Below are 24,530 nucleotides of genomic sequence, written 5' to 3'. Positions count from 1 at the left end.
CTGTCCCTTCTCCCCCACCACCACCCCTCCTCCCCACCCCACCCTCCTCCCCAGTCCCACTCTCTCCTCCACTCCCCCCACCCCTCTCCACCCCGCCAATCTCTCCTCCACTCCCCCCACCCCTCTCCTCCCCCAGCCCCACTCTCCCCCATCTCTCCTCCACCCCTCCTCCCCACCTTCACCCCCACCCTCCCCTCCCCCATTCTCTCCTCCCGCAGCCCCACTCTCACTCTCCCCATCCCCTCTCTCCTCCACCCCACCCCTCTCCTCCCCCACCTTCAACCCCACCCACCCATCCACACTCGCCCCACCCCCATTCTCACTGTCCCCCTCCCCCACCCCACTGTCCCCGCTTCCCCACCCCACTGACCCCCTACCCCCATTCTCACTGTCCCCCTCCCCCCACCCCACTGTCCCTGCTTCCCCACCCCCGTCCCCCTTCCCCCCCACCCCCACTCTCTTCCCCCCACCACCACCCCCCTTCCCCCCACTCTCCTCCCCCTCCCTCCCCTCCCCCTTTTCACTCTTACTGTCCCCTTCCCCACACCCACCTTCTCCCTATTTCCCTCCCCCACACTTCCCTGACCCTCACTGTTCCCCTTCCCCCCTACCCCCTCTCTCTCTACCCCCCACCACCACCCCCTCCCCAGTCCCACTCCCCGCTCCTCCCACCTCCCCTCCCCCCCCAGTCTCCCCACTTCCCTGACCCCCACTTTCCCCTTCCCCCCACCCCGCTCCCTTTTCCTCCAATCACCCCCACACCCCCGCTGTCCCCCCCCCTCCCCAGTCCCACTCTCCCCTTCGCCCCACTCTCTCCTCACCTACTCTCACTCCCCTTTCCCCACCTCCCCCTTTCCCCCACTCTCTCCTCCCCCCACCCTCACCCCCTTCCTACCCCCACCCTTCCCTTCACCCACTCGGCCCCCACGTCCACTTCCCTCCTGTTGTACTTAAATGCGCGTAGTATAAAAAATAGTGGATGAGCTTGAGGCTCAGTTAGTCATGGGCAAGTATGATGTTGTAGGGATCACTGAGACATGGCTACAAGAGGACCAGGGCTGGGAACTAAATATTCAGGGGTACACAACGTATAGAAAAGACAGACAGGTGGGCAGAGGGGGTGAGGTTGCTCTGATGGTAAGGAATGATATTCATTCCCTTGCAAGGGGTGACATAGAATCAGGAGATGTTGAATCAGTATGGATAGAAATGAGAAATTGTAAGGGTAAAAAGACCCTAATGGGAGTTATCTATAGGCCCCCAAACAGTAGCCTCGACATAGGGTGCAAGTTGAATCAGGAGATATAATTGGCGTGTCAAAAACGTAATGCTACGGTGGTTATGGGAGATTTCAACATGCAGGTAGACTGGGAAAATCAGGTTGGAAATGGACCCCAGGAAAGAGAGTTTGTAGAGTGCCTTCGAGATGGATTCTTAGAACAGCTTGTACTGGAGCCTACCAGGGAGAAGGCAATTCTGGATTTAGTGTTGTGTAATGATCCTGATCTGATAAGGGGACTAGAGGTAAAAGAGCCATTAGGAGGCAGTGATCACAACATGATAAGTTTTACTCTGCAAATGGAAAGGCAGAAGGGAAAATCGGAAGTGTCAGTATTACAGTATAGCAAAGGGGATTACAGAGGCATGAGCTGGCCAAAATTGACTGGAAGGAGGCCCTAGCAGGGAAGACGGTAGAACAGCAATGGCAGGTATTCCTGGGAATAATGCAGAGGTTGCATTATTCCATTTATTCCAAAGAGGTGGAAAGACTCTAAGGGGAGTAAGAGACACCTGTGGCTGACAAGGGAAGTCAGGGACAGCATAAAAATTAAGGAGAGGAAGTATAACATAGCAAAGAAGAGTGGGAAGACAGAGGATTGGGACTCTTTTAAAGAGCAACAAAAGTTAACTAAAAAGGCAAGACGGGGAGAAAAGATGAGGTACGAGGGTAAACGAGCCAATAATATAAAGGAGGATAGCAAAAGTTTTTTTAGGTACGTGAAGAGGAAAAAAATAGTCAAGGCAAATGTGGGTCCCTTGAAGACAGAAGCAGGGGAATTTATTATGGGGAACAAAGAAATGGCAGACGAGTTAAACCGTTACTTTGGATCTGTCTTCACTGAGGAAGATACACACAATCTCCCAAATGTTCTAGGGGCCGGAGAACCTAGGGTGATGGAGGAACTGAAGGAAATCCACATTAGGCAGGAAATGGTTTTGGGTAGACTGATGGGACTGAAGGCTGATAAATCCCCAGGGCCTGATGGTCTGCATCCCAGGGTACTTAAGGAGGTGGCTCTAGAAATAGTGGAAGCATTGGAGATAATTTTTCAATGTTCTATAGATTCAGGATCAGTTCCTGTGGATTGGAGGATAGCAAATGTTATCCCACTTTTTAAGAAAGGAGGGAGAGAGAAAACGGGTAATTATAGACCAGTTAGTCTGACATCAGTGGTGGGGAAGATGCTGGAGTCAATTATAAAAGACGAAATTGCTGAGCATTTGGATAGCAGTAACAGGATCATTCCGAGTCAGCATGGATTTACGAAGGGGAAATCATGCTTGACAAATCTACTGGAATTTTTTGAGGATGTAACTAGGAAAATTGACAGGGGAGAGTCAGTGAATGTGGTGTACCTCGACTTTCAGAAAGCCTTCGACAAGGTCCCACATAGGAGATTAGTGGGCAAAATTAGGGCACATGGTATTGGAGGTAGGGTACTGACATGGATAGAAAATTGGTTGACAGACAGAAAGCAAAGAGTGGGGATAAATGGGTCCCTTTCGGAATGGCAGGCAGTGACCAGTGGGGTACCGCAAGGTTCGGTGCTGGGACCCCAGCTATTTACGATATACATTAATGACTTAGACGAAGGGATTAAAAGTACCATTAGCAAATTTGCAGATGATACTAAGCTGGGGGGTAGTGTGAATTGTGAGGAAGATGCAATAAGGCTGCAGGGTGACTTGGACAGGTTGTGTGAGTGGGCGGATACATGGCAGATGCAGTTTAATGTAGATAAGTGTGAGGTTATTCACTTTGGAAGTAAGAATAGAAAGGCAGATCATTATCTGAATGGTGTCAAGTTAGGAGGAGGGGGAGTTCAATGAGATCTGGGTGTCCTAGTGCATCAGTCAATGAAAGGAAGCATGCAGGTACAGCAGGCAGTGAAGAAAGCCAATGGAATGTTGGCCTTCATAACAAGAGGAGTTGAGTATAGGAGCAAAGAGGTCCTTCTACAGTTGTACCGGGCCCTGGTGAGACCGCCCCTGGAGTAGTGTGTGCAGTTTTGGTCTCCAAATTTGAGGAAGGATATTCTTGCTATGGAGGGCATGCAGCGTAGGTTCACTAGGTTAATTCCCGGAATGGCGGGACTGTCGTATGTTGAAAGGCTGGAGCGATTGGGCTTGTATACACTGGAATTTAGAAGGATGAGGGGGGATCTTATTGAAACATATAAGATAATTAGGGGATTGGACACATTACAGGCAGGAAACATGTTCCCAATGTTGGGGGAGTCCAGAACAAGGGGCCACAGTTTAAGAATAAGGGGTAGGCCATTTAGAACGGAGATGAGGAAGAACTTTTTCAGTCAGAGTGGTGAAGGTGTGGAATTCTCTGCCTCAGAAGGCAGTGGAGGCCAGTTCGTTGGATGCTTTCAAGAGAGAGCTGGATAGAGCTCTTAAGGATAGCGGAGTGAGGGGGTATGGGGAGAAGGCAGGAACGGGGTACTGATTGAGAGTGATCAGCCATGATCGCATTGAATGGCGGTGCTGGCTCGAAGGGCTGAATGGCCTACTCCTGCACCTATTGTCTATTGTCTATTGACGGCAAAAGGCACTTACCGAGCGTGCAGGGAGGAGGAGGGAGCTCCGGACTACTCGAGTCGGGCAGCGGCGGTCGGACTACTCGAGTCTGGTAGCGGCGGATCTGGGAGTTGGGGAGGGGAGAGAAGCGAGGGGAGAGAGACGCGGCGGAAGGAGCGCACAAGATGGCGGAGCGTGAGGAGACCACCATCTATCTGAAGTCGCGACGGGTCGTCGGTGGCAGCGGCCTTCGTCGACGCCGCCATCGGTGGAAGCGGCCGCTGAAGGAGGAGAAGAAGCTGCCCGCTGCGCTGCGGCCTGTGTCCGGTAACGCTGGGCCCGGTCGGGAGGGGGGACTCGAGGACACAGTGGTGTGGGTTGAAGGGACAGATGAGCGGACCATCAGTCCGACCATCTGCCTCCTGCTCGGGTGTGTCCCCCGGGTGTGGGAGAACGGGGAGAGAGAGGGGAGTGAGGAGAGTGGAGGCGGTGATTGCGGGCGGGCGGCTCCGCTAACGGCGTCCATCTTGTTTGTGCGAGTGAGGAGAGACCGTGCGCGGTGACGTCAGACGCACAGCACTTGGAAAAAATGTGTTTAGAGATGAGAGTTTTAAAGTTTAAAATGTCTGTAACTTAAAAGATATTCGACCAATTTAAATAAAACTTGTTATAAACAGTCGCGAGGACAGTGGTGATTAATGTGGCGCTAACATTGTGGCGCTGTGGTTTACCGTTGTGGCTGCAGGTCCACATGTTATACATATATCTGCATGAGTTGTGGGGGAGGGGGGGCAGCGCGAGCTCATCTCACAGGGGCATTGTGACGTCACACGCTGAAGACCTTGAAGAAATCAGTTAGAAATAAAATGTTTTAACTTTAAAACCTCTGTAACTTAAAAAATATACGACCAATTTAAATGAAAATGTAATTGGCACCAGCCGGGAGAGTGGTGATTAAGGCGCTACAACAATTGTGGCGCTACGGTTTACCGTTTTGCCGAAATCACAGATACATACAGATATATTTATATATATATATATATATATATATATATATATATATATATATATAATTCATAAGATCAGTTTTAGTAGTATAAAACTAGCAAAGTGGGCCCGTTGGGCCCATTCCCACACCCCCCATTCTCTCCTCCCCCAGCCCCACTCTTACTCTCCCCACACCCCCCTTTACCCACGACCTCCCCTTTTCCCAGTACCCCTCTTTCCCCCACCACCAAGCCCCCTCCGCACGACCCCTGTTGTCCCCCTCCCCAGTCCCCATTCTCAGACCCCCCCCCCATTCTCTCTCCCCTAGACACACTCTTACTCTCCCCCAGACACACTCTTACTCTCCCCCACCCCCCCTTTCCCCAGCACACCTCTTTCCCCTACTCTCTCTTGCCCCCAGCTGCATTGATCATTAATTAAGCCATTACTGAAACACTGCATCCACTTCTTGTCACCTGACCTCAGGAAGCATGGGAAACTTCGACAAAAAATCTAAAAACAAAGGAGTTGAGCGGAGAGGTTAGACTGGAGAAGCTGGAGAAGCAGAGGAAACTAGGAGCAGAAAATAATCAGGTCAGGCAACATCTGTGGAAAGACAAACTGAGGTAACATTTCCGATTGAAGACCTTTCGTCAGAACTAGGGAAGAGGGGAAAATCAGTTTATTTTGTGTGATTAATCACTTGTGTGATTAACTCCAACTAAATGCCAGAGCTAAATTTTTACAGGATGATTCATTTAAAGATGCACCGTAAAAAAAATTAAATAGCAAGCACGGTGGACTTTAGAGTCCAGGGTTAGTAGATTGAGTGTCACAGAGTCGACTTCGGGTACAATTAGGAAACCTACTTTGAATTCATACCTATCATGGAACGATTTAGATCTTCAGATTATTACTCTGCATTACTAGTCTAGTTGCTTAATCATCAAAGAATGCTAATGAGATTCAATTAGGTTAAAAATCCTGCTCAAAAAGCAGAACAGTCTTTTTTGCTTTTTAATTATTCTATTACTGAGTTTACAATGGAAATGAACATATAGAAACGGCTTTCAGCAGCACCATTCAAACAGTACAGCTATGAGAGCAATTCTGATATATTCTGTTGGGTTTTGCCTAGCACTAGCACCCAGCTCAGTGGGACCAGCCTCCTCTATCCACTTTTAGTTGTCTGACTGCACCAAAGGATTTCCAGCTTCGGCTTCCTTTTTCACGCTCCCCAAAAGCGATGAACGATGAAGCGATGTTCCTCCACATGAACGAAAGCAATACTCAGCCACCATTCACCACTTCTTCCTCCCTCCCTATCACCTTCAACAGGCTGAACCCACAGGTTTTCAACACAGATTAACTCGTCTCCAACACATTGTATCATACCTGGCCCCCTTTTCAGTTGGCAATATGCAAAACAGATTATTTAGGCGTTATCCCAGGATCATTTTCCTTACCTTCGTCTTGGCCTTGAATCAATTTTTGCGTAGTTTTCAGTAGATTTGATCTCATTCTAGTTAGCTGGTCTAACAGGCTCCGGCGAGGAATATCATAAGCATTCCGGTAAGTCTGAGGCTTAACATCCTATGTTTTGAAGACAAGGCCATGTTTAAATTGAATTTGCATAGACAAAATGGCAATTATAATTTTACTCAAAATACTTCACAATACAATAGTCAGTCAGTAAAGGTCAGAGAGCAGGAGCGAGGATGACCGTTGGCTGAAAGCAAGTAGGTGATAATTGCAGGTAAAAAATCCGTTTAAAAGGAGCGCCAAAGGGACGCTAGCCGTCAGTCAATAAAGGTCGGAGAGCAGGAGCAAGGACGACCGTTGGCTGAAAACAAGTAAGTGATAATTGCAGGTAAAAAGTCAGTTTAAAAGGCGCGCTAAAGGGACGCTAGCTGGCCTTTGGCGCATAACTCCAAGGCCAGCTAGTGAAGCGCATAACTCCAAGGCCAGCTAGTGAAGCGCATAACTCCAAGCTCATCAGGAAGGCAGCATAGAAGTGAGTACGTGGATTGGCTGATCAATTAAATTAGAAGTTTGGTAAATTGGCCAATTAGGTAATTTAGGCCAATTAGGTAATTACCTAGGATATTAACAAGGCTTGCACAAAGGGTGCAGTCCTGTCCGGGGAAGTGCCCTGTGAGAAAAGTGCGAGTCTTCGGCGAGGAGGCTGAGGTTACAGTTGTTTTTGAGCCTGATTTGTTTTTAGACAATAAAGTAATGGCCAATGAGTTGGCAGGATGTGGGAAGGTAGGGACACAGCTGGAACTTCTGGGAACTACACCTACGAACTGTGTCCAGGTGCAGCTCCTGAATGAACTTGCGGTGGAATTGGAAAAGCAGCTGGCCTCAGGGCCATCATGAGGTCTCAGGGCCCTCAGGGAACGCGAGGGTCTCCTGGACAGGACCTACTGTGGAGCTGTCACGCCAAGGGTCCAGGTCGAGCGATGGAGTTAAAGGGGAAGCGAATACAGGAGACCGTTTCAAAGGGGAGTGAACGTGGACTCCAGGAGACCCCGTGCTGTGCCTATTACAAACAGGTACACCCTCTTGGGAGCTGTCGGGGCAGAAGACGCTTCCAGACCGAGCGGTGGACCGGTCGGTGGCTCTAATCCAGGCAAGGAGCCTCGACCAGGGAGACCGAAGTCGGGAAGAGCCATAGTAGTGGGTGACTCCATTGTCCGAGGTACGGACAGTAGATTCTATGGCAGCAGACGGGACTTGAGGATGGTCTGTTGCCTCCCTGGTGCCAGGGTTCAAGACATCACGGACCGGTTTCAGAACATCCTAGCGAGGGAAGGCGGTCAACCGGAAGTAGTTGTGCACGTGGGCAAGAACAACATTGGGAGGAAGAGGAAGGAGATACTGCAACGTGAGTTTAGAGAGTTAGGAAGAAGACTGAGAAGTAGGACGTCGAGGGTGATTATCTCTGGACTGCTACCTGTACCTCGTGCTAGTGAGGGCAGGAACAGAGAGATCGGGGATATGAATGTATGGCTGAGGGGATGGTGCAGGGAACAGGGATTTAGATTTCTAGACCACTGGAATCTCTTCTGGGGTAGTGGTGACCTGTACAAAAGGGAAGGGTTACACCTTAACAGCAGGGGGACCAACATTCTGGCAGGCAGGTTTGCTAGTGCTGCATGTGCGGCTTTAAACTAAGTAGTGGGGGGGAGGGATTGACAATTTGGCAATATGAAGATGGAGTTAAAGGGGAAGCGAATACAGGAGAAATTGCAAAAGACTCTCGAATAAATGGGAAGGGAGGTTCCAGATGGGATAAGTGAGTAAGGGCAGGGCCAATTGTGACCGGTGTGAGAGGGGAGGTGAATACCGAAGTTAAAGTGTTGGATTTAAATGCGCGAAGTATAAAAAATAGAGTGGATGAGCTTGAGGCTCAGTTAGACATTGGCAAGTATGATGTTGTGGGAATCACAGAGACATGGCTACAAGAGGACCAGGGCTGGGAACTGAATATTCAGGGGTACACAACGTACAGAAAGGCAGACAGGTGGGCAGAGGGGGTGGGTTCGCTCTGTTGGTAAGGAATAATATTCACTCCCTTACATGGAATAACATAGAATCAGGAGATGTAGAATCAGTATGGATAGAAATGAGGAATTGTAAAGGTAAAAAGACCCTAATGGGAGTTATCTACAGGCCCCCAAACAGTAGCCTCGACATAGTTGAATCAAGAGCTAAAATTGGCATGTCGCAAATGTAATGCTACGGTGGTTTTGGGAGATTTCAACAAGCAGGTGGTCTGGGAAAATCAGGTTGGTAATGGACCCCAGGAAAGAGAGTTTGTGGAGTGCCTCCAAGATGGATTCTTAGAACAGCTTGTACTGGGGCCTACCAGGGAGAAGGCAATTCTGGACTTAGTGTTGTGTATTGAACCTGATCTGATAAGGGGACTCGAGGTAAAAGAGCCATTAGGAGGCAATGATCACAATATGATAAGTTTTACTCTACAAATTGAGAGGGAGAAGGGAAAATCGCAAGTGTCAGTATTACAGTATAGCAAAGGGAATTACAGAGGCATGAGGCAGGAGCTGGCAAGAATTGACTGAAAGGAGGCCCTAGCAGGGAAGACGGTGGAACAGCAATGGCAGGTATTCCTGGGAATATTGCAGAAGTTGCAGGATCAATTTATCCCAAAGAGGAGGAAAGATTCCAAGGGGAGTAAGAGGCACCCGTGGCTGACAAGGGAAGTCAAGGACAGCATAAAAATAAAAGAGAAGAAGTACAACATAGCAAAGAAGAGTGGGAAGCCAGAGGATTGGGACTCTTTTAAAGAGCAACAAAAGATAACTAAAAAGGCAATACGGGGAGGAAAGATGAGGTACGAGGGTAAGCTAGCCAATAATATAAAGGAGGATAGTAAAAGCTTTTTTAGGTATGTGAAGAGGAAAAAAATGGTCAAGGCAAATGTTGGTCCCTTGAAGACAGAAGCAGGGGAATTTATTATGGGGAACAAGGAAATGGCAGACGAGTTGAACTGGTACTTTGGACCTGTCTTCACTAAGGAAGATACAAACAATCTCCCAGATGTTCTAGTGGCCAGAGATCCTAGGGTGTTGGAGGAACTGAAGGAAATCCACATTAGGCAGGAAATGGTGTTGGGTAGACTGATGGGACTGAAGGCTGATAAATCCACAGGGCCTGATGGTCTGCATCCCAGGGTACTTAAGGAGGTGGCTCTAGAAATTGTGGACGCATTGGTGATAATTTTCCAATGTTCTATAGATTCAGGATCAGTTCCTGTGGATTGGAGGGTAGCTAATGTTATCCCACTTTTTAAGAAAGGAGGGAGAGAGAAAACGGGAAATTATAGACCAGTTAGTCTGACATCTGTGGTGGGGAAGGTGCTGGAGTCAATTATAAAAGACGAAAATGGGGAGCATTTGGATAGCAATAACAGGATCGTTCCGAGTCAGCATGGATTTACGAAGGGGAAATCATGCTTGACTAACCTTCTGGAATTTTTTGAGGATGTAACTAGAAAAATTGACGGGGGATGTGGTGTACTTCGACTTTCAGAAAGCCTTCGACAAGGTCCCACATAGGAGATTAGTGGGCAAAATTAGAGCACCTGGTATTGGAGGTAGGGTACTGTCATGGATAGAAAATTGGTTGACAGACAGAAAGCAAAGAGTGGGGATAAATGGGTCCCTTTCAGAATGGCAGGCAGTGACTAGTGGGGTACCGCAAGGCTCGATGCTGGGACCGCAGCTATTTACAATATACATTAATGACTTGGATGAAGGGATTAAAAGTACCATTAGCAAATTTGCAGATGATACAAAGTTGGGTGGTAGAGTGAACTGTGAGGAAGATGCTATGAGGTTGCAGGGTGACTTGGACAGGTTGTGTGAGTGGGCGGATGCAAGGCAGATGCAGTTTAATGTGGATAAGTGTGAGGTTATCCACTTTGGTGGCAAGAATAAGAAGGCAGATTATTATCTGAATGGTGTCAAGTTAGGAAAAGGGGACGTACAACGAGTTCTGGGTGTCCTAATGCATCAGTCACTGAAAGGAAGCATGCAGGTACAGCAGGCAGTGAAGAAAGCCAATGGAATGTTAGCCTTCATAACAAAAGGAGTTGAGTATAGGAGCAAAGAGGTCCTTCTGCAGTTGTACAGGGCCTTAGTGAGACCGCACCTGGAGTGCTGTGTGCAGTTTTGGTCTCCAAATTTGAGGAAGGATATTCTTGCTATTGAGGGCGTAGATTTACTAGGTTAATTTCCGGAATGGCGGGACTGTCGTATGTTGAAAGACTGGAGCGACTAGGCTTGTATACACTGGAATTTGGAAGGATGAGAGGGGATCTTATCGAAACATATACGATTATTAAGGGATTGGACACGTTAGAGGCAGGAAACATTTCCCAATGTTGGGGGAGTCCAGAACCAGGGCCACTGTTTAAGAATAAGGGGAAGGCCATTTAGAACGGAGATGAGGAAAAACTTTTTCAGTCAGAGTTGTAAATCTGTGGAATTCTCTGCCTCAGAAGGCAGTGGAGGCTAATTCTCTGAATGCATTCAAGAGAGAGCTAGATAGAACTCTTAAGGATAGCAGAGTCAGGGGTATGGGGAGAAGGCAGGAACAGGGTACTAATTGAGAATGATCAGCCATGATCACATTGAATGGTGGTGCTGGCTCGAAGGGCCGAATGGCCTATTCCTGCGTCTATTGTCTATAACACAAAAAGCAAACTGTATTTCTGCAAACATTAACAAATGGAAGTTTAATTTACCTTATTTATGATTGCTATCTGAAAGCCAGCAAACTCCTTCATGCTCAGCTCCAAGGGCATGAGAGGCACTTCCCCAGTGATTCCTTGCAGCAGTTGCTTAAAATCTTTGCGATGTGCCAAAGACAGTACACTGGATTGGTTCTTAACTTTGATTCCCAGCTCTTGTGGAGTCTTTTTGCCAACAGATGCAATTATACGATCCGACTCCATTTTGGCCTGAAACACACATCAGTTATATCATGGAAAACATAACACTGCAGAGATTGAAATCTGAAACAAAAACAGAAATGCTGGAAGAACTCAGTCAAGCAGCATTTGGAAAAGAGAAACCAGTTAATGTTTCAAGTGAGCAGAATTTGGTTTCTATAAATTCTTAACGATTTGGTTAAGATTTTGCAGCAACTAAACACTGCATTCATTTGCCACCTTATTCACATCACTCCAACAATCTTTGTTTTCACTTCACAACATGGTTCACTTCTTTTCCCTTCCCAAATCTCACCCCACCTCACGCTTCCCCCCCCCCCCCCCCACACACAACAATGAATCTTACACAATAGTTCTTCCCCACAAGGAATGACTGCCCTGAAAAATTTAAGATCCTTTGTTTCATTTTGCATTCAGACCTGGAAGGAAATCACAGAATGTGATTTCATGACAGTGTATGCCAAGCCTTATCTCATCTTCTGACCTGATATGTCACCTATCCATGTTCTCCAGAGATGCTGCCTGACTGAATGCAGAACTTTGTCTTTTTCTTATCCAATCTTTGCTCTTCTAACATTTCTTTGATTTCATTTTCCCTAGCGTATTTATCCAGATTTCCCCAACTGCATTTATTGTTGTGGCAGCAAGTTCCTCATTCTCACTATTCTCTTGGTAAGGTTGTTCTATCTGTAATCACTACTTGATTTTTTTATACTTTTGTATATCGTTGGCCTCAAGTCCTTCCCTACCTCACAATAGCACATATACTGTTAAACCCCAAGAAAGAGTTACTCTGACCATTCACCACCTATTTACATTAATCGCATGTTTTTATTTTTTCCACTTTCCCAGCAACAGCATTTTCTCCCAGCCCAGTTTCTACCATCACCCACAAAGGATAATTTACAGCGGCCAATTAATGTGCCAATTTTCACATCTTTGGATGCAGGAGAAAACAGGAACACCCAGACGAAACCCACATGGTGGCAGTAAGAAGGAGCAAGCTCCACCCAAGGTCAGGATTGGACCTAGGTCTCTAGTCCTGTAAGATGTGGTTTTACTAACAGCACCACCTTTCATTCTTCTAAACTCGAATGAATATAGACACAATCTGTCATAGTCATAGTCATAAATTGATACAGTGTGGAAACAGGCCCTTCGGCCCAACCCGCCCACACCGGCCAATAATGTCCCACCTACCCTAGTCCCATTTGCCTGCGCTTGGTCCATAACCCTCCAAACCTGTCCTATCCATGTACCTGTCCAACTGTTTCTTAAATGATGGGATAGTCCCAGCCTCAACTACCTCCTCTGGCAGCTTGTTCCATACACCCACCACCCTCTGTCCACATAAGGCAATCCATCCATACCAAGGATCATCCCAGTGAGCCTTTCCTGAACTGACTGCAATGTTAACACAACTTTCCTTAACTAAGGAGACCCAAACTGTGCACAGTAAACTACAAGTGACCTCACAAGTACCTTAACATAAAAGCCATTACTTCACTAGCCTTCCCAATTACCTGGTAGCTGCACACTCGCTTTGTGTTCTACAATGACTCACATAAATTTCTCAATTCAAAGACTATTCTGATTTTTAAAAACACAGTCTCTACTTAAAAATAGGGGGATTGCATGGCAGGCGAGGTCATGGTCCCTGACCCGTACTGTTGCCACGCAATGCCTACTGGAGGGCACGCCGTGTACTGCAGGCAATCACTTACTAGGGCTTTAAGTGCAGCGGCCCTCTTTGCTTAGTCAGTTAAATGTTCCGGCTGCACTTTGCTGTAGCTCGGCTTCACCCGCACCATCTGCGTGTCTCCGGCTCCCTCCCGCTGCTCCGGGTGTCCTGACACCTCGCGCCGTTCCTGCGCTCTTCGCCCCTCCAGGCTCGGCGCCCCTGCTCCGCGCCTCTCTTCCTGCGTTTCTTTGGCCCCTCGCCCCTCCATCCCCACTCGCCATCTCTGCCAGCCGGGGTCCACTTCCACTTGACCGGCGCTCAATACCTCGAGGCTGGGGCCACCGAGCAGAGCCCTGGCCTGGTCTGCCTCGGCTCCCAGCTCCCAGCGCCCAGCCCAGCTCTCGCTGCTGCTCGGCCTCTCCCCAGCTCCTCCTCGTCGGGCTCGACACTCCGCTCTTCGTCTTCCACCACCTCCTCCTCCAAGGCCGTTGAGCCTTTCCTCCCTGGGCCCTTCAGCCTCAGGCCCCGGCGGGTCGCCGACCTCCAGCGCTCGCTGCTTCTACCCCTGCAGAGCTCCAGGCTCGGGTTCGTCCCGCAGCTCCTCTCCCAGCTCACTCAAACCCGTCCTTTCCTCCTCCTCTTCTTCTCCCCCTGCCAGCTGGTCGGCGGCCCTCTGCTTCTCGGCCTTGCTCTCCTACCTCCCTTCTCCCGCCGGCTGGCCAGACGTCTTCCCAGCTGCTTCTTGCGTCCGCGGGCTTGGCAGCCCTACTTCTGGTTCCTCTTCCTCTGCCAGATCCTCCAGCTGCTTCATTTTTTTATAGCACAAAAATTGTCATTTTGGTGGCTTTTTAAATGTACCTGTTGCATGTGTTGGTAATGTATGCTGTAAGCTGCCATGTCCTCCAGACGGCTTGAGCGACTCCGTGTGTCACGCACTTTGACCTTACGATCTTACGTGCAATCCCCTAATACTTAAGCAGTGAATCAAACAGGTTTTCTAACAACCGATCTGCAGACAATTCCTTATAATTCATCTGCCAGATTTCTTTCTTTCAACTCTGTTGACTTACTCTCAACCACAACATCCAGAATCTGACCAAGTGAAAAAGGGAAGGATATATTCGAAAAGCAGGGGTAAAATCTGAGACAGCTAGGTTTGATATTGTACCATCCATATATGTACACCGCCCACTGAGAGAGACAGGGGCTGACCATGACCCTAATGTTGCAACAAATTATCTCAAATAACTGAGGTCAATTGCAGTTCAGATCAGTTACTGGCCCTGTAACTTTCAAATACTGTCAGTGTAACAGTATACCATGCTGGTCGCGCCACTACTACCTGCCCCAATACCTTGCCTCCCCATGCCCACAGCACACAAATAACCTTTACCATGGCCCGGCTGATGGGGCCAACTTTTGCAATGTCCTGCGGCAGCTTGCCCCATGCCAAACACAGAGAAAGCATTTACCTGTTGGCTAAGTTTCTTGAGGTAAGAAATAACACTGTAACTGAGTCCACAATCCATGCTGTTATCGCTGATTAAGTTGGGAGCTCCCATCATTCGTAATGCTTTTTTCAATGGCTGCAAACCATACATGCAAGAACAAAGCATGAGAAGAGAGGATGACAAATTATCTAAATCATCTTTGTATGATTTGGTTAATTATCACAAATAGCTAACATTTTCTAATAAGCTTTTTAAAATCATGCAACATTAATTGCTTGGCATTTGTCACAATTGTGCAGGATGGGGAGCCCACAGTCCAAGTGACACAGGCTGTGGCCCACTGTGGCAGTGGGTTTCTAGGGCCAGCTGCATGCAGCATGGGGAGGGTTTAATGACCAACTGGGCATACTTTAACCCTCAGCTCTCAGTATTCTGAAATAGCTAAACGGTGTAGGCTCTAACACTACAACAGAGCAACAACTTATTAGAGAGCAAGTCAGGATGGTGGTAATGTTGAGAACAAGTCACCTCAATGCATTACAGTGAAGTAATAAACATAGAAACCAAGAGGTTATTTGTCCTTCAGCTCTGTTGAATGGTGATTCAATATCATCAAGGTTGATCAACCACTTCAGTCCCTCTCCCCATGCTTTTCCCATATCCCTCATCCCTTTAAGCAATCCTCTTGAATGTATTTAATGAATTGGTCACCACTGTCTCTTGTGGTAGTATGTTCCACAGGTTCAGTAACTTCTGAATGAAGAAATTACTCCCGATCTCACGGCCAAGTGCAACACCTCAAATCTCCAGCCATTGGTACCAATTTATAATATTTTGGTTTGCCACATTTGGAATATAGAGTGCAGTACGGTCACACTACAGGGAGGATGTGGAGGCTTTGGAAAAAGTTCAGAGGAGGTTCACCAGAATTAGGGGAGAGAATGGATAGACTTGGATTATTTTCACCAGAATGGCGGAAGTTGCGGGGCGACCTGATAGAAGTATATAAAATTATGAGGCAGCGACAGGGTAGACAGTTAGCACTCTTTGCCCGGGGTGGAAAAATCAAATGCTAGAGGCCATAGCTTTAAGATGAGAGGGGCAAAGTTTAAAGTAGATGCATGGGACATGTTTTATTTTTAAAACAGAGTGTGGCGAGTGCCTGGAACAGCTACTGGGGATGGTGGTGGTGGTTATCGTAGATGTTGGACCAAATAGCCCTTTCCAAGCTGTAAGATTCAATTATTCTTTTTGATAGGAACAGCAAAGCAATAGAAATAAAGTAGCAGTTTTAAAGTAGGTGCAGGAACAGTTATTAAGTACGTGAAGGCAACAAAGGCACAATTTCCTGAAATAACCTCCTACTGTCCCATTATATTCCTAGATATATTACGTTGGAATCCACTTTTAACATTCTAACATAAATACTGCAACGCATGTAATGTTCGATGTGATAGCTCCACACTCCATTGACATTATTCAACAGCCCTGCACAAACATCACGAGTACTGATCCACACATGACATTCTATCAACCCTAAACCAACACTAGCAACAAAGCATTGATCATTGCTATAACAGATAACAGCAAAAGCTCAGCTTTTCAGCATTTACTACATACCAACATGTAGTAGGGAGGCATGATCTTCAAGTAATTATCAAAGGTTTGGCGCCACTTCAGATTTGGTTTTAGTTTATGAACTTTGAACAAATCATCTGTTGAGAATGATAATCTGATTAATTAACCTCAATATAGATTATATGAAAGCAGCTGTGGTTAATTCAATCAAACAACAGTTGGCATAGTTTAATCAACAAAGATGTGGCTTGATGGCAAAGATGTTACAAGATGAATTATCATTGAGAGTCAAAGTTATAAGCACAGAAACAGGCCCTTCAGACCAATTCATCCATTCCAACCAAGATGTTTCCCCGAGCTAGTCTCATTCGCCTGTGTTTGGCTAATATCCCCCATAATTTTTACTATCCATGCACCTGTCCAAACGTCATTTAAATATTGTAATTCAGTGTGTGATGTACCAGGTCCTGTGTGCCTCCCGCTTTCCTAGTCCATCACTATCTGCCTTACACTTTAGAGCCAAAGCAAACCACCTCAACATTATTCACATTATACTGCATCGTGCAAGCATTTGCCTACTCGCACAAATTGTCAAAATTCATATTGGAACCTCTATCCTCCTCACTGATCACATTTTCCCCCCCATTTCCTTCCACCCCTAGTATTGCCTCATCTGCAGATTTCAAAATGTTAATTTCCTTATTAAAATCATGGATTGATATTATGTATAACTAGGACCCACACACTGCCCACTGCAGCACTCGTACAGTAAAAAGGATCCATGCATTTCTTTCACTATTTTCTGTTAACTAATTCCCAATCCATACTAGTGTATTCACATACGCCGTTCAAAGTGATCGCATTTGATCTTTTTGCCATGTTGTATCACCTGTGCCAGTCAAATCGATTGTGTCATTAGCACAAATACATTGAGTTACAGGTACAATGAAAATCTTGCTCGCAGGCACATAAAGTCTGACAAATGCACAAAAACAAATAATATATAAATTATGGCATGTTGGCCTTCATTACGAGAGTATTTGAGTATAGAAGAGGTCCTTCTGCAGCACAGGGCCCTGGTGAGACTACATCTAGAGTATTGTGTGCAGTTTTGGTCTCCCAATTTGAGGAAGGACATCCTTGCTATTGAGGCAGTGCAGCGTAGGTTCACGAGGTTAATCCCCGGGATAGCGGGACTGTCATCTGAGGAAAGATTGGCCTTGTATTCACTGGTATTTAGAAGGATGAAAGGGGATCTTATAGAAATGTATAAAGCTAGATGCAGGAAAAATGTTCCCAATGTTGGGCGAGTCCAGAACCAGAGGCCACAGTCTAAGAATAAAGGGGAGGCCATTTAAAACTGAGATGAGAAAAAACTTTTTCACCCAGAGTTGTGAATTTGTGGAATTCTCTGCCACAGAAGGCAGTAGAGGCCAATTTACTGGATGAATGTAAAAGAGTTCGATAGGCTAGCGGAATCAAGGAATAAGGGGAGAAGGCAGGCAAGGGTTACTGATTGTGGATGATCAGCCATGATCACAATGAATGGCAATGCTGGCTCGAAGGATCAAATAATAATAATAATAATAATATATTTATTTTATATAGCGCCTTAACACATGCACAAAGCGCTTTACAAATACAATTAACATAGAAACAAACAGACAAACAGACAAACTATCCTGACGGAAAAGCGGCGAATAATCAACGCCAGCGTCCTCTCACGTCAGGGTCCGGCAGTAGACATTAAAGAACACAAGACACACAGATACAATTTTTTACACAAAACAGCCATCACAGTGATTGCTCTAGGCATACCCTCACTGTGATGGAAGGCAAAGTCTTATCTCCTCCTCGTTCTTCTCCCGTGGCGCCACGAGGCGATCGAGGCTCCCAACCCCTTGAAGCCCCCACCGGGCGATGGAAAGTCCCAGGGTCGAGCCGAGCAGGCCGATGAAAGTTCTGAGCCCCCACCGGGCGATGGAAAGTCCCAGGGTCGAGCCGAGCAGGCCGATGAAAGTTCTGAGCCCCCACCGGGCGATGGAAAATGCCGCGGCCGAGCCACGCAGGGCGATGAGAGTCCTGAGCCCCCACCGGGCGATGTAAAGTGCTGCGGCCGAGCCACGCAGGGTGATGAAGGGCCTGCGGGCGGGTTGATCGTGCCTCGTGCTTCGGGGCGGTCGAAGCTGCTACGGCTGGAGCTCCCAAAAGCCGGTCGCCAGCCAGGGACCTGCGAACTCCAGATGTTGCGGTCTGCAGGGCCCACGGCCGAAGCCTCCGAGATGGTAAGTCCAGGCCCTGCGACCGGAGTCTTCGAGGTCGATCCCAGCTGGAGGCCGCCGACTCCACGATGTTAGGCCGTAGCGCGAACGGAGATACGACACGGTAAAGGTCGCATCTCCGTTGAGGAGGAGATTTAAAAAAAGGTTTCCCCCAACCCCCCCACCACCCCCCTACATACACAGAATTAAAAATAAAACAAAACGTACATTTAACATCAACATTGACTAAAAAACACAACAAAAAAAAACGGAGAGACTGCCGGTGAGCCGCAGCTGCAGAACACAGCCACGCCCCAAATGGCCTACTCCTGCACCTATTTTATTTTTCTATGTTTCTCTGTTAAAATGCACAATAAATAAATCTACAGCAACCATAAATATTTTATTAAAATTCTTTGCTGACAGTTTTACGTTTACAATCCAATAGTTGATGCTAAGTATGAACATACCTAGCTGTGGGAGAAGTACTGGGTAGTTGTAAGGCATTACAAAGAGATTCACACAGGTTAACGTTGTGCTTGCTTTGAGGTAACCAAATGGATGTCCCAGGTCACTGTATTTTCCACTACTGCTCACAAACACCTGGGAAAAATGTTTTAAAGAAAATCAATAAAGTAATGTACAGCTTTATACAATGAAGTAATGGTGTTATTTGAAAGGAATAGTAAACGAAGATAAAAATTTACACGGTCACGAGGAAAGAACAGGGAAGTCAAATTAATTTCAAATAGCTGATACAGAACAATGAAATGAATGGCCTCACATTGTACTGAATGACTCCATTGTTTGCACAACTAATGCAATCATAGTGTTTATCACTGTTTTTGAATAAGGTTCAGTAATTTCAGGCTGATTTATTTCAGGATACTTGATTCTTTGGTGCCTTCCTCCAGATGAGATGCTTTCATTATCCTACAGCCAAATCAAATCAACCAATTTAATTCACATTTAGAGAATCGGCATTTAAACCAGCCCTAATTGTCCCTGAAGGTTACTATTGTTAAAGAATTAATCACATTGTTCAGTCTTGAATCACATAAGCAGGAAAGAATGGCAACCCGATTTTCACTGAAATGAGCATGGTTGAAGACAGTGGTCTGAGAGTTTTGTGCTGAAATCTGACAGAGCAGCTATCAGAGGTGGCCCCATAAACAGGAAAGAATGACAACCCGATTTTCACTGAAATGAGCATGGTTGAAGACAGTGGTCTGAGAGTTTTGTGCTGAAATCTGACAGAGCAGCTATCAGAGGTGGCCCCCTGGCATGGGCTCCAACTGTAAAAAATGCCAGTCTACCCCTGACTGGAGACTGTTATAATGCAGCAATGCAAATAATGTAAAACACTTACTGCAGATAAACAGATTTAAAAAGTTTTATCTTGATAGTCATTCAGAAAAACATTTCACCCCAAAAAGGCAACACGTTTGCACCCTTCTCTTCAAGGCAAAAGATCTTCCAATCCCATGCCAAGGCATTTGCCTTATGCCCACCAAATCCAGTTCATGCACACCGACCGATCTGTCTCTAATAAAAGTGACATCTAAGAAGGAGGGCATGGCAAAACAATGTTATCACTGTGCTTGTTCCAGCTTCAGTCTGTGTCAATAGAGATCTGTCTCACTTTACTCCAAATGTATACATCCCCTTGAGAACAGTAAACATCCACGTTTTGGAGGTGAATCTGGATCTGAACTTGAGCCAAGATCAGATTCAGCTGGACACAGTAGCATGGTTGCCGAACCCATCTTCAAGCAAATTCCTACAATCTACAAGCTGTCCATGCAATTAATATTATGGGGCAAAAGCGGACTTTATGGTGCTGGTGTTTGGGGTTGAGAAATACTTGATGGCAGGGTAGACCCATCCCATACACTGGATGCTGTGCACAATGGCTACAATAATAGTAGACTGGGAAGTCAAGGACCATCTTCAACAAAATGTAACAAGAGAGATTGTAATTAAGCCATTTAATGTATGCAACACTCTCGCACACATCAATGATATAAATGGCAAGATAAATACTTCTACATATGTAGGAAAGAACTGCAGATGCTGGTTTAAACCGAAGATACACAAAATGCTGGAGTAACTCAGCAGGACAGGCAGTGTCTCTGGAGAGAAGGAATGGGTTCTCTCTTCTCCAGAGATGATGCCTGTTCCACCGAGTTACTTCAGCATTTTGTGTCTAAAAACACTTCTACATGTTGCTCTGGGAATATATATTTGTCAGGATATTTGGAGAGCGCCTTGTTCCTCTTCAAACAAAGTAGCACCTGGAACTGCAAAAGAGTCAGTTTGATGAGGTGAAGATAGTCTTGAATGGATGTTTTAACAACAGTGTGGACTCTACCAGCATGGTATATGTAGATGTATGTCACCCACCTGAGCTCTCTGCAGTTGTATAGCAGACAGCATTCCACTCCCTGTCAATATTGCAGGAAGAATAAATATGAGAATGGCCTAAAGGAAACATCCATAGTCATAAATACAGAATAAAGTCACTGCTGCAGTAATGCACTTACCTGCCAGCAGGCGTGAGGAGATTTGCGCTCTAGAATGTACTGGGTCAAAGGTGAAGGTTCAAGTTCGTATTTGTCAAAGGGTAATTTATCAATGACCATTGGATCACAATCAGCACAGGAGAACCTTACCACAGGATGAGCAGCACGTGGAGGCTGAGGATCAAACACAGGTATGATTAGCGTTTACCTATTTCTGTTGTAGATGAACAAAAGGATATAGACCAAGTGAAGCTGAATGGGATTCACATCGGAGGATGGGGTGCGCTAAAATGCCTGCGCTTGTGCTGTAAAACTCGATGAATCTACATTGAATTAAATTACCAGAATAGTATCCCAAAAGCCAGAATTCTTGAAGACAACCGAAGTATTGTTTTAAATATCTGCCATTGCCTTGTTTCTGTTATTAATTCTCAATCTCCAGAGATCCCATACTTTCTACTCCCTTTTTACATATCCATAGAAAATTCTGCTGTTTGTTTTCATATTACTTGCTTGTTTACTCTCCTTTATTGGGCTTTTCAGCCTCCTAGTCCCTGACAATGGTCCACCATCACGTCTACGTTTATATGCATTAGCTTTTGAGTTGTACACACATTGGAGGGTGCAGAAGAGATTCACCATTATGTTGCCTAGATGAGAGGTCATTAGATATTAGGAGGCATTGACAAACTTGGATTGTTTTGTCTGGAAACATCAGAGGCTATGGGGAAACCTGATAGACGTTTATACAATTATGAGATGTATAGATAGGGGTTGACAAGTCAGAACCTTTTTCACAGGATGAAAAAGTCAAATACTAAATAGCATAGTATTTAGGTCAGGTTAGGGGGGGGAAGTTAAAAAGAGATGTGTTTGGCAACAAGGTTTTTAATTTTACAAAGTGATAAATGCCTGAAACATGCACCCATGGGTGGTGGTGGAAGGAGATACGTTAGTGGCATTTAAGTGGTTTTTAGATCGGCACGTGGATATGAAAGGAATGGAAGGATCAGGATTGTGTACAGGCAGAAGGGACTAGTTTAATCTGGTGTCATGTACAGGACAGAAAATGTGGGGAGAAGGGCCTGTTCTTGTGATGTATTTTATTGTTCCACTTATGATTTCAATTACCTAGTTTTACCACAGGTGGGTCATTGCATCACTGAGTCACAGCACAGAAACAGGTCTTGGTGGACTCCTTGCATATTCTACCATTTTAACGTCCAGTCCCTTTGTGCTTCCATTCACCATCTTTCCCAGGGACGTTTACTGGAATTTAGACGGATGAGGGGGGATCTTTTAGAAACATATAAAATTATAAAAGGACTGGACAAGCTAGATGCAGAAAAATGTTCCCGATGTTGGGGGAGTCCAGAGCCAGAGGCCACAGTCTAAGAATAAAGGGGAGGCCATTTAAAACTGAGACGACAAAAAACGTTTTCATCCAGGGAGTTGTGAATTTGTGGAATTCTCTGCCACGGAAGGCAGTGGAGGCCAATTCACTGGATAAATTTATAAGAGAGTTAGATAGAGCTCTAGGGGCTAGTGGAATCAAGGGGTATGGGGAGAAGGTAGGCACAGGTTACTAATTGTAGATGATCAGCCATGATCACAATGAATGGCGGTAATGGCCCCTTCCTGCACCTCTATGTTTCTATGTTTCTATACGCTTCCACCTCCATCAAGACGACCTTAGGACCCTTTGTTTATTTCTTGAACAAGAATCCAACAAATTCACCTTGAACACTCTCCTCCACCTGGCAAAGCCTATTCGCACACAGAACAATTTCTTGTTTGATGCTTCTCACTTTCCACAAACCAAAGGTGTGGACATGGGTACTGGAATGGCCATGGCTAAGCTTGCCTTGTCATTGACCTTGTAGAGCAGCACTTGTTCCAAACCGAAACTGGCACCACTCCTCCATTCTTTCTCAGCCATATGAATGATTGCATTGGTGCTACTTCCTGCAATGCGCAAATATATAAACTTTGACAGAGTTCCACCCCACCCTCAAATTCACTTAGATTATTTCTGACACCTCTCTCCCCTTTCTGAATCTCCCATTTCTATCCACTGACATTCTACTGTAAATCACCTGATTTCCACTGCTACCTAGACTAGACCTACTCCCACACTGTCTCTTGTAAGGATGCCATTCCTTTCTCCATCTCTGCACCATCTGTTCTCGACACAAGGCTGTCCACTCCAGAACTTCAAAACAACTTCTTTTTACAGGAAATATAGCTTCCTCTCGAATATGGTTGATGAAACCCTCACACCCATCATCCATTTCCTTGATTTCTGCCCTCACCCTGCCTCCCACCAGATAGAGCAGAGGCAGAGTTTCCTTGATCTTACACCTCATCGGGCACTCCATCCAACATTAGATTCATTGTCAGTCCTGCCAGCTGCAACACAATCGGACCACCTACCACATCTTCTCCTCCCCACTATTTTTGTTTTCAACAGGAAAACGCTATTTCTGTTTTCCACAGGCTGGTGGCACTGTGGTATAGTTGCTGCCTTACAGCAAATGCAGCGCCGGAGACACGGGTTTGATCCCAACTACGGGTGCTGTCTGTACGGAGTTTGTACGTTCTCCCCGTGACCTGCGTGGGTTTTCTCCGAGATCTTCAGTTTCCTCCCACACTCCAAAGAAATATTCGTTTTGTAGGTTAATTGACTTGGTAAATGTAAAAATTGTCCCTAGTGTGTGTAGGATAGTGTTAATATGCAGGGATCGCTGGTCGGCGCGGAACCGGTGGGCCAAAGGGCCTGTTTCCGCGCTGCATCTCTAAACTAAATCTAAACTTCTAAACTAAAGCTTTAAACTAAATCTCTAAACTAAATCTATTGAGGGCGTGCAGCATAGGTTCACTAGGTTAATTCCCGGAATGGTGGGACTGTTGTATGTTGAAAGACTGGGGCGACTAGGCTTGTATACGCTGGAATTTAGAAGGATGAGAGGGGATCTTATTGAAACATATAAGATTATTAAGGGATTGGACACATTTGAGGCAGGAAACATGTTCCCAATGTTGGGGGAGTCCAGAACCAGGGGCCACAGTTTAAGAATAAGGGGTAGGCCATTTAGAACGGAGATGAGGAAAAACCTTTTCAGTCAGAGAGTTGTGAATCTGTGGAATTCTCTGCCTCAGAAGGCAGTGGAGGCCAATTCTCTGGATGCTTTCAAGAGAGAGCTAGATAGAGCTCTTAAAGATAGCGGGGTCAGGGGGTATGGGGAGAAGGCAGGAACGGGGTACTAATTACGAATGATCAGCCATGATCACAATGAATGGTGGTGCTGGCTCAAAGGGCCAAATGGCCTACTCCTGCACCTATTGTCTATAAACCCCTCTCTCCATGGCTCCCTAGTTTGCTCATTCCTCCCCCACCCGACACTTTTCCCTGCAGCCAGAGGAGGTGCAACACGTGCGCCGAGATCTCCCTCACCACCATCCAGGGACCCACATAACCCTTTGAGCTGAATAATGGATTCACCTGCAGCTCCTCCAACTTCAATAGCATTTGGTGTTTTCAATGCTGAGTCATCTACATTGTCGAGACCAAGTACCTCTGCTCTGTCCATAATGGAGATCTTGTGTTCCTGATTGCAAGCCACATTATTCCCACCCCATTCTAATCTGTCTGCCCTCGGCCGCCTCCACTGGCAGGCTAAGGACAAATGAAAACTATAGGAACAGCACCTCATTGAAGAAGGGTCCCGACCCGAATCGTCATTCATCCTTTTTCTGCAGAGATGC

At 46.2% G+C, this 24,530-nt stretch overlaps 1 protein-coding gene across 1 annotated transcript in view; it reads right to left on the bottom strand.

Moving 5' to 3' along the window:
- The window catches only part of LOC144612500 (integrator complex subunit 6-like), a 78,856-nt gene that overhangs the window by 12,385 nt on the left and 41,941 nt on the right, over nucleotides 1-24,530 (bottom strand). Inside the window, exons 8-13 of the mRNA XM_078432078.1 lie at nucleotides 20,787-20,939; nucleotides 18,714-18,846; nucleotides 16,025-16,119; nucleotides 14,426-14,539; nucleotides 11,066-11,281; nucleotides 6,261-6,387 (exon numbers count right to left, since the gene is read on the bottom strand). Of these exons, the coding sequence (XP_078288204.1) occupies nucleotides 6,261-6,387; nucleotides 11,066-11,281; nucleotides 14,426-14,539; nucleotides 16,025-16,119; nucleotides 18,714-18,846; nucleotides 20,787-20,939 (838 nt within the window). The remainder of the gene's footprint in view (nucleotides 1-6,260; nucleotides 6,388-11,065; nucleotides 11,282-14,425; nucleotides 14,540-16,024; nucleotides 16,120-18,713; nucleotides 18,847-20,786; nucleotides 20,940-24,530) is intronic.

The sequence above is a fragment of the Rhinoraja longicauda genome, unplaced genomic scaffold (genome assembly GCF_053455715.1).
Source record: "Rhinoraja longicauda isolate Sanriku21f unplaced genomic scaffold, sRhiLon1.1 Scf000049, whole genome shotgun sequence".
NCBI lineage: Eukaryota > Metazoa > Chordata > Chondrichthyes > Rajiformes > Arhynchobatidae > Rhinoraja > Rhinoraja longicauda.
This window is presented reverse-complemented; position numbering and strand designations above follow the sequence as displayed.